Here is a 13544-nt window from a genome sequence, read left to right as displayed (position 1 = left end):
ACAGCATTATGTGGAAATAGATGTGGTATATATTTAGAAATATGGAAAATGTGGGGGGAAAGTACAATGTCCAGTGCATGCCACTAGCTAATTGTGCTACCTTGAAACAGTCGAGTCGATCTCAGCCCATCCTAGACTCGTGACCTTTAAAAGAAGAGAATAAATTTGATGTTTTGGCCTCTCTGAGATGCAACATCTTCTCCTAGGTCTTCTGCCTTTTAAAGTATGCAATGCAAAGAATCAATCAAATGAAGGCAGACATTTTCCTAACTGCATCTTTTCTCTCTTTTGTCCCCAGACTATGTCAGAGAGTCACAATGACCTTGCACAATAACAACACAACCTCGCCTTTGTTCCCAAACATCAGCTCCTCCTGGATGCATGACTCCTCGGCTGCAGGGCTGCCCCCAGGAATCGTCACTCGTTTTGGCAGCTACAACATTTCTCCAGCAGCTGGGGATTTGTCTTCTCCAAATGGCACGACCAGTGACCCCCTGGGAGGCCATACCATCTGGCAAGTGGTCTTCATTGCATTCTTAACGGGCGTCGTGGCCTTGGTGACCATCATCGGCAACATCCTGGTGATAGTGGCATTTAAGGTCAACAAGCAGCTGAAGACTGTCAATAACTACTTCCTCTTAAGCCTGGCCTGTGCCGATCTGATTATTGGGGTCATTTCAATGAATCTGTTTACTACCTACATTATCATGAATCGATGGGCTTTAGGGAACTTGGCCTGTGACCTCTGGCTTTCCATTGACTATGTGGCCAGCAATGCTTCAGTCATGAATCTTCTGGTGATTAGCTTTGACAGGTACTTTTCCGTCACGAGGCCACTCACATACCGGGCCAAACGAACAACAAAACGAGCTGGTGTGATGATAGGTCTGGCTTGGGTCATCTCTTTCATCCTTTGGGCCCCTGCCATCTTGTTCTGGCAGTACTTTGTTGGGAAGAGAACTGTGCCCCCAGGGGAGTGTTTCATTCAGTTCCTCAGTGAGCCCACTATTACCTTTGGCACGGCCATCGCTGCCTTTTATATGCCTGTCACCATTATGACTATTTTATACTGGAGGATCTATAAGGAAACTGAAAAACGTACCAAAGAGCTTGCTGGGCTACAAGCCTCGGGGACAGAAGCGGAGGCAGAAAGCTTCGTCCACCCCACAGGCAGTTCTCGAAGCTGCAGTAGCTATGAACTTCAACAGCAAAACATGAAACGCTCAGCCCGGAGGAAGTATGGCGGCTGCCACTTCTGGTTCACAACCAAGAGCTGGAAGCCCAGTGCTGAGCAGATGGACCAAGACCAAAGCAGTAGTGACAGCTGGAATAATAACGACGCTGCTGCATCTCTGGAAAACTCCGCATCCTCAGATGAGGAGGACATGGGCTCAGAGACACGAGCCATCTATTCCATTGTCCTCAAGCTTCCAGGTCACAGCACCATTCTCAACTCCACCAAGTTACCCTCATCAGACAACCTGCAGGTGCCCGACGAGGAACTGGGGACAGTGGACTTGGAGAGGAAAGCCAGCAAGCTGCAGGCCCAGGAGAGCATGGACGACGGAGGCAGTTTTCCAAAAAGCTTCTCCAAGCTTCCCATCCAGTTAGAGTCAGCCGTGGACACAGCCAAGACCTCTGATGTCAACTCCTCGGTGAGTAAGACCATGGCCACTCTACCTCTGTCCTTCAAGGAAGCCACGCTGGCCAAGAGATTTGCTCTGAAGACCAGAAGTCAGATCACCAAGCGGAAACGGATGTCACTCATCAAGGAGAAGAAAGCAGCCCAGACCCTCAGTGCCATCTTGCTTGCCTTTATCATCACCTGGACCCCCTACAATATCATGGTTCTGGTGAACACATTTTGTGACAGCTGCATACCCAAAACCTATTGGAATCTGGGCTACTGGCTGTGCTACATCAACAGCACCGTGAACCCTGTGTGCTATGCCCTGTGCAACAAAACATTCAGAACCACTTTCAAGATGCTGCTGCTGTGCCAGTGTGACAAAAGGAAGAGGCGCAAGCAGCAGTACCAGCAAAGACAGTCCGTGATTTTTCACAAGCGTGTGCCCGAGCAGGCCTTGTAGAATGAGGTTTTGTCAATAGCAGTGACCAAACGCACACATCAACCCACAAACCTTAGGAGGGAGTAAGGTGAGGGTGGGATGTTTTCTGGTGATGAGAAACATGTTCTTATCACCCAGATGTGAAAGAAGCTGCCTGTTTACTGATCCATTGGATAAATCCATTTTAATATAAAAGTCAAATACCAATTCAGCAAAAAACAAAAAAGCATATGACTGAATATAAAGAAATTTATTCTGAAATAGACTTTAAGTGTTTTTTTCTTAAAGAGGAAAAAAATTGTTTCATAGCAATTATACACCCAAATTGATCTGCTTGGTTCTTTTAATCCCCATTGGTTCTGGAATCTCAGCTAAGCATAAGCAGCTGGCCCAGTTGCCATGTTCTTTACAAGGATCTCAAAAGTGTTAACGCACACCCCACGTGGCACACGTCAGGATAGTGAATCTGCAGTTCTGAAATTATTTCATATGTTGCTAAGCTGAACTTTCTTGTCCCAATACAGCTTTTTGTCTTATCTTTGCTGTGTTGCTAAACTCTATTTGTAGGCTTGATTCTTGATTCCTGCAAAGTATTGTTCCGTGCAGTTCAATTTTCTTACAAATAAAAATATATAAGTGTACATATATATATATGTGTGTGTGTGTGTGTGTGTGTGTGTAACACACACACACACACACACACATAGTGTATATAATATAATGGGAATCACTGAACTGGCAAATTATTCCTGCAATATATGCTTTCAGTACTTTGGTAACTGAAGTTCTCTGGGATCCTAACACAACATAAAAGTGAAATAAACCCAGTGTAGTGTTTTGAAAACTGGGGCTGTTTTATACAAACCACCCTGGAGAATATGCAGCAGAGAGCAGCCAGGCCCTCCCGGCAGGTCTGTGCAGAGTGGACAGCCTTGTGATAAAGGTCAAGTGCCATGGCTTGACCAGACCCTGAGTGTAAGCTATGTTCTTGTTGATATCCTCAGCAGAGGTAAATCAAATCAGGCCCCTCTGAGCAAAAAAATGGACCATGTCCACATGTTTGCATTTAACTGTCCAAATCTGAATGCCTCCAAACAAAACGTCTGCTATCTCAGCGGCTCACAACTCAGTAACAGTGTCACGTTTGAATGTCATACACAGCAATATATATGGCAAAGTAAAAAGACATTGTGAGGGGGAATGAAGGAGAACATGGTATTCTATTTCTTGCTACCTGGCATCTTCTAAATGAAAAACTTTACACCTTTGTTACTTAGCTGTGGCCAGTGCTTCTTGGTCTTCTGAGCTTCCCCCAATAAGATGTGAAGCTTCGCAAGTCACATGTCCTCCAAAGAAAGGAATACACTTTGAAAAGTCATGCTTCAAATTGATATCCTTACACTTGGAAAAACTGTTTTGTTTTGTTTTTTTATTCTCTTCTGAATTGAACAAATTGCTAAATGTTCTATTTGGGGGATAGGAGGGGTGCTGCGATTGCTGTCATTTTTGTTGCTGCTGTAATTGTTGGGGTCCCTTCTTTTCCTTTTGCTGGGGCTGGGTGGGGAGAGGGAAGGGAGGGTGGTGGGGTGGGTGGGGGCGGGTTGAGGAGAAATCTCACCTTTGTACAGGGCTCCGTGCTGACTGGAGCCAGGGTAGAAGCTGCTTTTGTATTCCGTGTGAGCTGGTGTTTACAGGTGACTTTGGCCACAGTGGACGTGTACTCAGTGGTGTCTGTGTTTCTGAACTATTTAATTTCGTGTTATGTTTATATGAAGAAATATTTATGCATACTTCACCAAGTGTCTATTTAATGTCGATAAATATTACTCTTCGGTTTTCAGCCATGGTACCTTGAAAGTGATTCTTCAAGGTCCAGCGAGTAGGGTATATTGAGCTTTCATGTGGCTAAGAAGAAAAACGTCATTCTGTGGGCGTCAGCAAGTACCTAACTCTTTCTAGGTAATAAAAAGTCAACTGTAACTTCAACACAAATGTTTAAAATCACTCTTTACTTAATCCTGATGGGAGCTGAACAAGCACCCTCCACCATTGTGTTTGAAATCACGTGACAAGGGGAAAAAAGTAAATCAGTGTAACTGAAAGAGTTGTTGTTTTTTTGTTTTGTTTTTTTTTTGGCCCACATTCAACCAAAGAACAAGAAAAACCAGAGACTCTTTTCTAACGTGTATAGCAAACTACAGAATGTTATGTTACCCACCTGTGAAACGTCTAGTGAGCAATTGCATCTATATTTAATTTCTCAAGTTGGCCTGACACTAATAAATATGTGAATGCTGATTCAAGTCTCCCCGTACTTCAGTAATTCCCATCATTTTCGAATCTCCGAAACTGCTTCCCCCCACAAAGGGACGTTTCTTGTATTTAAAAAAACAAAAAGAAAAATTAGAATTAAATTTAAGAAACAGAGAAACCTTGAACTTTGGAAGAACTGCGAAGGTTTATAACAATTCTTCTTAAACATGATTATCTACCTATCCTTGTTTTGTTATGATGCTAACTATGGCAGAAAAGAAACAAGTCCAAGACACTAGTTCTCCTTTTCTGTTGCTGGTTTAATTAGAGAATTGTTTTCAAATCTCTTATGGATGAAAGCTGCTTTAAAATACTACTATGTTTATAGAAAGGTTATGTCCAACTCAGGTCGTCTACAGAGAAGGAAAATTAAAAAAAAAACACAAAACATTATTTTGAATATGGACAATTTAGAAATATAATCAAAGATGTAGTAAGTGTTCGTTCGTTGCACCTGCATTTCTCATAGGGCTGTTGTTGGAGAAGGTATTCAGCATTTACATAAGATTGAAATGTCTTCATCCTCAAGTGGGGAATCAAACTATTTTGTTCCATTTGTGAATCAGGTTTGCAGAGCTTTCATGATTATTCACTTTAGTTAAAAGAGCAAAATAAACCTAAAGTAAACCACACATGAGTACCCACCTCGACACATACACACACACAAACACACACACACACATTCTCCCATCCTCTGTTCTCCAGGCCTTGTCAGGTGGACTAGAGAAATGAGCTGTCTGGGCCTCTACTTCCCTTGGCTCTTCTTTCTATTACCTACCTGTGTCCTCTGCTAGTTCTCCACATGATCTTGAGTCATCCTTGCATTAAATCCAGCTTGACTCTCTAAACAGGTTCCATTTCTGTTCACTCTTTCATGCATAATAGTTCTGGACTCTGACAGGAAAAAAAAAATAGCAAGAAAGCACAAGCAACAGCTGCAGAGGCTAAAGAGCTAGAAGGCAGAGCAAACCTGTGTGGCCGATGGGCAAGTTCAGTGCTCTGGAGAGGACGAGAGCTCTGTGTGCTGACTGCGAAGCAGGAGGGCAGAGCTCTGATGCCACAGTGGCCGCATCGGGTCTGCGTCAGGAGGGAGAGGGGAAGTGAAGCCTCCGGCACGGCGGAGAAGCGGATGTAGACTGATAGGACGACAGAGACTGATCCTGGCTCTCATCCCAGGTGTCCTGTACTTATCTGAGTAGAGATGCAGTACCGATGGGGACATGATGCTGAAAAATTAGACAGTCCATTACAGCAGCTTCAGGGGACAGGATCACACAGACACCCTCCACCTGGGAGGAAGAGCTCGGAGGTCTTGGCCCAGTTCTGTCACCATGTACTTACATGTCCTCTGTCATGCACGTCATTTGCCTTTCAACACACTGGGCTGTCTCTTTATGCTCCAAGGAAGCAACAACAATAAAGCATCTCTAATTTGTCTTCTGGTAGCAAACAGGTCAAAATTGAGATGTGGCATTAGTTAAGTAACTACAGTGATAAATGTAAAATAGTATAACTGGTGAAAACTTGAAAATTTCTGATTTTATGCAGTCCTTTGTCAATGATGGGGATACATTCTGGGGAATGTGTCATTAGATGATTTCATTGTATGAAAATCACAGAGGCACTCACACAAACCTCGGTGATACCGCCAACTACACACTTAGGCTCTCTGGTACAGCTCACCGCTCCTGGGCTACAGACCTGTACAGCATTTACTGTACTGGTTGCTATAGGCAACTATAACACAATGGTAAGTATTTGTGCATCTAAACATATCTAAACGTAGAAAAGGTACAGTTAGGGTTTCCAGGTGGGAATTCCCTCCTGTTCTCAGGAATTGTTTTTTTTTTGCTTTCCCGTTCCTGAATCCCCAGATATAAACTGTTTTCTGTTCTCCAAGATGAATCGTTTCCACAAAGTGATGGCCCATACTACCAACCACTGGGTTCAAGGAACCGATTTTCCCGATTTCCCAACCAACTTTTCTCGGGATTCGGGAACAGGAAAGTGAAAAAAATTCCTGAGAATGGGCAGGAATTCCCTCCTGGAAACCCTAGGTACAGTGGGTAATGGATGGGGATGAAATCTGTGCACTCAAAATTAAGGTGCTGTCAGTGAGGGGAAATCTATTGCCAAGCTCCACAGATATTGCTCCAGTCAGAGAAAAAAAATTCCCCCTGAACAACAAATCCTTCCATGTCTTATAGGACATTCAGTTCCTTTATAATCTAATGGGACCACTGTCATATATGTGATCCCCAATAACATTGTCATGTGGTGTGTGATGGTACAGCCATCACAATTATTTACTGAGTACATTTCAGTACAACAAAATCTAAAGAACTCTAACGGTTTGTTGGTAAACCTGGAATTGTATTGTTAAAATACCACTCTAGGCTGGGATCATCACCTAAGGGCCTAACAAACAGAGTCACTGGGTAGTTGGTGTTTGTGTTGGTTTTACAATCTTATTTCTCATAATGGTGCTGAAACTTTGTAGAATGCAGCACTCAAAACAGTTATCCTTTTTTCAACATAAAAACCCTACTTCCATCACCTATAAAAGAGTATTTTTTCAAATATAATATGCAACAAATATGGTTTGAACAACAATGTCAGCTCCAGCCCACAATAGGTTCAAGGGCAATTTTACTACTTCCCTTTAGAGACTTAAGTCATGCTCTCTTTCCTTGTGTTTCCATGACACTATTTTGTAGCTATTTGGCTTCTACCAGGATTAATGCCATGTGAGTAAGTAGTCCAGACTTAAGAGACTGGTTTCAGGGACAATAATCCCAAGATATTTAGACTGGAGAGTTCTGTTTTTCTTTTTCTGGCTTTTGTGTTACTTCCTGAGAAAGGAGGCTCACATTGAGATAATAAAAATGGATAAATAAGATCAAACTCATAAAGTGACTATACTTAACATAAGTGTGTAACTGCACGATGTTTTATCGACTGGCTCCAAAATGGGTAAACATTAGTATTGTTGTTATTTGGCCATATGAGGCCTGACAATTAAGTACACAACCTTGTTGCAGCAATGTTGCTAACATTTTTTTTATATCAGAGGGATTATTCATTATGAATTTGTACCAACTGGACAAACAGTTAACCAAATTTACTATTTGGAAGTGCTGAAAAGGCTGTGTGAAAAAGTTAAAACGACCTGAATTTTTGTCGACAATTCATGGCTCTTGCATCACGACAATGCACCAGCTCACACGGCACTGTCTGTGAGGGAGTTTTTAGCCAGTAAACAAATAACTGTATTGGAACACCCTCCGTACTCACCTGCTCTGGCCCCCAATGACTTCCTTCTTTACCCAAAGATAAAGGAAATATTGAAAGGAAGACATTTTGATGGACATCAAAGATAATAAGATGGCAGCTCTAATGGCCATTCCAGAAAAAGAGTTCCAAAATTGCTTTGAAGGGTGGACTAGGCACTGGTGTCAGTACATAGCTTCCGAAGGGGAGTACTTCGAAGGTGATTGTAGTGATATTCAGCAATGAGATACGTGGCACTTTTTCTAGGATGAGTTCATGAACTTAATTGTCCGACCTCATTCGTTCCATTCACAGCTTCATGCTCAGATATTTACAATAGACTTGGGCATATGGAAATGGACACTATAATGTTTTACTAACATGTTAGGCCTGTAGTTGCTCTATGGAACCACAGAGATTTAGCACAGAGTTTGACTCCACCACTCTGGTCTGGCCTGGGACCACCCTAACTACTCACCTGGACATACAGGTGGCTGACATCTCAGTTGCAGTAGACATTCTGCATGAAAGGTAAATGGAAAAGGACTTTGTACCCTCAGTCACAGAGAAATGTGAATAACACTTTCCTCACCCAAATTAGAATCCAGTAATCCTATCTTAAACTAAAAAAACTACCCCCAGAATATTAAAGTTTATTATTGTTCTTTCTTTAAGTCCAAAATACTTACCAATTCTGTATTTACTTACCAAATCCCAAACATTTTTATCCTGGATTCTGTGAGTTCCTTAATAATAGAAAATGGGTCTTATTCATCCTTTGGCTGGCACATTGTCAAACAGCAGACATTTAATAAATGTTTAATGTTTAACAAACTCTGCATTAATTAATACAAATATTTATCAAAATTATGTGAACATCAATGCTACATGTTGTTAATGTAGTCAGGAGTCATTGAACTGGGAAAGTAACTGAAAGGAAAAATGGTTTATTAATCTGATGGTAATCGAATAAAAAAAGGTACTAAGCAACAAGAACTATTTTAAATAGATTTGAAGTAGTGAATATAATTAAAAGTACAGAAAAAGAAAAAAAAAACTCTTTCTTTAAGCCCTAGAACTCAGAAACTTTTTACCAGATGGTCAGTTCTACCTGGTCCTTCCTGATTGTCCTAGTAAGAGAAGTCTTGGGAGAGCCTGGAGAGTACATAAATATGTTTTTTGTTGGTACAAGTGAAAGTCTGTAGTTTGGCTTAAAACATTCTTGCATGTAGTTTTGCTTGGCATGGAAGTTAGGAGAAAATCCATTCTGTTCTGCAAGCTATTAAACAAAAGCCTGTCTTGTATTCATTCCTCATCCTGCACGTGCATTTTCATCCTGCAGCACACAACACTTCAGAGAATCTTCCTTGGGGCTGTGCTTACAGCTATGTCAACGCAACATTTTGAGCATTGCCCTTCCTCTCTCTCTCTCTCTCTGTCTCTGTCTCTCTGTCTCTCTGTCTCTCTTTCTATCTCTCTCTCTCTCTTTCTCTGTCTCTCAAACACACCAGAACTGGTTCTAAGTCTGGTGCAGGTTTGAGGGATAATTAAATTAAAATGAACTTCCAAGTCGGTGAATCAGCACATTGATTTTTCTTGTCAAGAGGCTTTCCGGGAAATGCCTATGAAATGTTTAGTGACACTCACATCCTTCTAATTGATGAGGGTGTAGAGGGAAATGGCTGCCCATAAAGAGATGGCTATATATTTGCTTTGTAAGCAAAAGGCATATGTCATAGTTGCATTTAAAATAGTGCCCCATCTTTATCAAAGGCACTGAATTTTACCTGTTTTTCTTTCCTAGTGGCCAGTACATCCACAGTAGTCATTTTAGGTGTGTCATGTGACAATTTCCATCTTTTTCCTAAACACACGTCAATTGTCTGTACTTTAAAGTGATGCCGACAATGTCATGGTGATATTATCCCCTAAGTTTAACAGTGAAATAAGGGAAATAAAATGATTCATAAAAAAAGAATGTGGTCTGTTTTCTTTTTAATCCAAGGTCAATACGATAGCAGCAGTTTTTTATTGTGTAAAAGGGTAGAGTACATTGAAGAGAGAATTCTGAAACAGACTGTTATTTGCATACACTAGAACTTTCTTCAACAACCAACATGGCTGCAGTCATAAACCGAAATACTTGCCATCATGTGTTTAGGAGTATGTAATAAGCACGGTAAATTTTATCTTGACACACAGTCCTTATTCCAAGTGTATGTAGAAAAATTATTTATCTCTACATATATACCTTGAAAGGGAGTTTTATATGTCTCTTTATAAAGGAAAAGCTTATCTTTTCCCCCTTTTATTACAGTTCTTAATCATTGCTTTCGGACCCATCAGAAAATGTTTTCCTACTGAAAATAAAAACCAAGCATCATGTCATATTGCATTGACTTTAAATTACTACAAGTGTAGGTATGAACTGAAGCTGCTGTCAGCAAGAGACATGGATTTTTGTAATGGCTTGTTTTGTGACTGTATGGCTATTTTACTATTTCACTCCCTGTGCCATAGAAAGCAAACATTGCCACTTCAGTGTGGAAACTTCCTGACTTTCATCTTGCAAGTGGTGCAGGAAAGAGCTTTCTCAGTCTTCCTCTCTTTCCCTCTCTCTAAGACCCACTTTCTAGCTCAACATATACCAACAGCATTTATCTCCTGTTTATTCTGATAATAGCCATTCTAACAGGTGTGAGGTGATATCTCATAATGGTTTTGATTTGCATTTCCCTAATGATCAGTTATGTTGACCATCTTTTCATGTACTTGTTGGCCACTTGTATATCTTCTTGGAAAAAAAGTCTATTCAAGTCCTTTGCCCATTTTTAAATCAGATTGTTTTTTGTTTTTGCTATTGAGTTGCATGAGTTCCCTATATATTTTGGGTATTATTGGTATAGAATATATGGTTTGCAAATATTTTCTCTCATTCTGTTGGTTGCCTTTTCATATTGTTGGCTGTTTCTTTTGCTGTGAAGAAGATTCTTAGGTTGATGTAGTCCCACTTATTGATTTTTCCTTTGTTGATTATATTTTTGATGTTATATCCAAAAATTTTTGCCAAGACAGATGTCAAGGTGCTTTCTCCCTATGTTTTCTTATAGGAATTCTAGAGTTTCAGGTGTCATGTTTATTTAATTTTGTATTATTTATTTATTTATTATTTATATATGTATGTATGTATTATTTTCTGTTTGTTGCATATTTTTGACGTAAAGCATTGTACAAATTTAAGGCATACAGCATGTTAATACCAATTACATTTTGTAATATGATTGCCATCGCAGAGATATTTAGCGCCTCTATCGCATAATTATAGTACAATATTGTGGTCTATATTTATCATATTTTGCATTAGATCTCTATGGGTTATTTATTACTCGTTGCAAGTTTGCTCTCTTAAACAGCGTCCGTATCATCCCCTGTGATACTGTGTTTGCAAGAAACATGTATTTACTCATTCAGATGTCCACAATTCCTGACTCATAGCTCTGGGAACTCTTGGAATTACCTAAGTGTTGAGAGTTAAAAGGGTGTCTGTTATGTTAATGAGGTGACTTTTGGAAAGCACCTAAAGATGAGGCTGGTTGCCAATGAATTAGAGGGTTGACACTTTCAGTCCCACCCCGAGACTTACCAGGAGGGCTGAGGGGCTGGAGGTCGAATCAGTTGCCAATTATAAAATGATTTAATCAATTATGCCTATGTAAGGAAGCCCCTCCAGAAACACCCAAGAGAATGGGGTTCAGAGAGCTCCCTGGATGGCTGAACACATGGGGATTCAGAGAGAAGGGCATGCCTCAGGATGGTGTGGAAGCTCCACATCCCTTCCCACATGCCTTGCACTATGCATCTCTTCCATCTGGCTATTCCTGAGTTATGTCCTTTTATTGTAAAGCAGTGATCTAGTCAGTGACCTGTTTCTTGGAGTTCTGTGGACCATTCTGGCAAATGAATCAACCCCAAGGAGGGGGCTACGGGAACCTCAGATTTACAACCTGTCCAGCAGAAGCCTGGAGGACAGGCTTCTGTCCTCCATTCTGAGTTGGAGGGGTCATTGGAACCTCCAATCTGTAGCCAGTTGGTACAGAGAGATCAGGCTTGCTGCTGTTGTCGAAAATGTGTGTGGGGCAGGGGACGGTTGGGCAGTCTTGTGGAACTGAGCTCTTAACTGTGGAATCTGATACTCTTTCCAGGTAGATAGTGTTAGAATTGAGGTGAATTCTGGGACACCCTGCTGGTGTCTGAGAATTGTTTGTTGTTGTGGGGGAAACCCCACCCCCACCCACAGGAACTGAGTCTGGGAACTCAGTCTAGCCTTCACCTCCATCCCCTGGTAACCACCATTTTACTCTCTGTGTTTTATATTTGTTTTTTTTTTTTAGATTCCACATATAAGTGGAATGGATGCTGTATAGTACTTGTCTTTTTCTGTCTGACTTATATCATTTAGCAAAATGTTCTCAAATTCTATCCATGCTGTTGCAAATGGCAGGATATCCTCCTTTCTCATGGCGAAATATACCACATCCTTTTATCAATTCATACATTGATGGGCATTTAGGTTGTTTCCATATCTTGTCTATTGTTAGAAATGCTGCAATAAACATGGGAGTGAAGATATCTTTTCAAAATCCTGTTTTGAATTCTTCAGGTATATACCCAGAAGTGGAATTGATAGATTATATGATAGATCCATTTTTAATGTTTTGAAAAACTTCCACATTGTTTCCCACAATGGTTGAACCAATTCACGTTCCCGCCAATAGACTTTATGGGTTCCCTTTTCATGACATCTTCACCAGTACCTGTTCTCTCTTGGCCTCTTGGTAATAGCCATCCAAACAGGTGAGCGGTGACATCTCACTGTGATTTTCATTTGCGCTTTGCTAATGGTTAGTGATGTTGAGCATCTCAGTTCTTACATTTAAATCCTTAATCCACTTCAAGTTAATTGTAAATGTTGTAAGATTGAGGTCCAATTTGAATCCTTGACAAGTGAATGTGCACTTTTTCCAACACTATGTATTGAACAGATTATCTGTTTCTCATTGAGTATTATTCTGACTTTCTTGTGAAATACTAGTTGACTGTATATGTATGGATTTATTTCTGGGCATTTGATTGTGTTCCATTGGTCTGTGTGTCTGGTTTTATGCCAGTACCGTACTGTTTTCATTTTATAGCTTTGTAATATAGTTTGAAATCAGGAAATGTAATGTCTCCAGCTTTGTTCTTTTTTCTCAGGATTGCTTAAGCCATTTAGCGTCTTATGTGGTCCATAAAAATTTTAGGATTTTTTTTTTCTGTTTATGTCACAAATCCCATTGGAATTCTTATAGGGTTTGCTTTGAACTATACATGGCTTTAGGCAATGTAGACATTTTAACAGTATTAATTCTACCATTCCATGCACACAGCATATCTTTCTATTTATTTGTGTCTTTTTCAATGTTTTCCATCAGTGCTTATAGTTTTCCATTTATAGATATTTCAACCCCTTAGTTAAATTTATTCTTAAGTATTTTATTGTTTCTGATGCTATTGTAAATGAGATTTTTCTTTATTTCTTTTTCAGATAGTTCTTTGTTAGTATTATATATAACGATACAACTGATTTTTCTGTTTATTTTGTATCCTGTAATTTTCTTGAATATGTTTTACTATTTCTAACAATTGTTTGGTGGGATCTGTAGGATTTTCTACATATAAGATAATATCATCCGCAAACAGACATAGTTTTACTTCTTCTTTTCTGATCTGGATGTTCTTTATTTCTGTCTTTTGATTAATTTCTCTGGTTAGATCTTCTAGTAGTACATTGAATAAAAGTGGTAGGAGTGTAGACCCGTGTCTGTCTCCTGGTCTTAGAGGATGAACTTTCAA

At 40.2% G+C, this 13544-nt stretch overlaps 1 protein-coding gene across 2 annotated transcripts in view; it reads left to right on the top strand.

Moving 5' to 3' along the window:
- CHRM3 (cholinergic receptor muscarinic 3) overlaps positions 1–3622 on the top strand; it is a 210093-nt gene extending 206471 nt beyond the window's left edge. For both annotated transcript variants that reach the window (XM_033099339.1, XM_033099340.1), the window contains exon 2: positions 299–3622. In XM_033099339.1, coding sequence (XP_032955230.1) covers positions 318–2090 — 1773 coding nt within the window. In that variant the 5' untranslated portion in view covers positions 299–317 and the 3' untranslated portion in view covers positions 2091–3622. The remainder of the gene's footprint in view (positions 1–298) is intronic.
- The last annotated feature ends 9922 nt before the right edge of the window (positions 3623–13544 follow it).

Source organism: Rhinolophus ferrumequinum, chromosome 27 (genome assembly GCF_004115265.2).
Source record: "Rhinolophus ferrumequinum isolate MPI-CBG mRhiFer1 chromosome 27, mRhiFer1_v1.p, whole genome shotgun sequence".
Classification (NCBI taxonomy): domain Eukaryota; kingdom Metazoa; phylum Chordata; class Mammalia; order Chiroptera; family Rhinolophidae; genus Rhinolophus; species Rhinolophus ferrumequinum.
The sequence above is the reverse complement of the archived record's forward strand: the minus strand, read 5'-3'. Positions and strand labels throughout refer to the sequence as shown.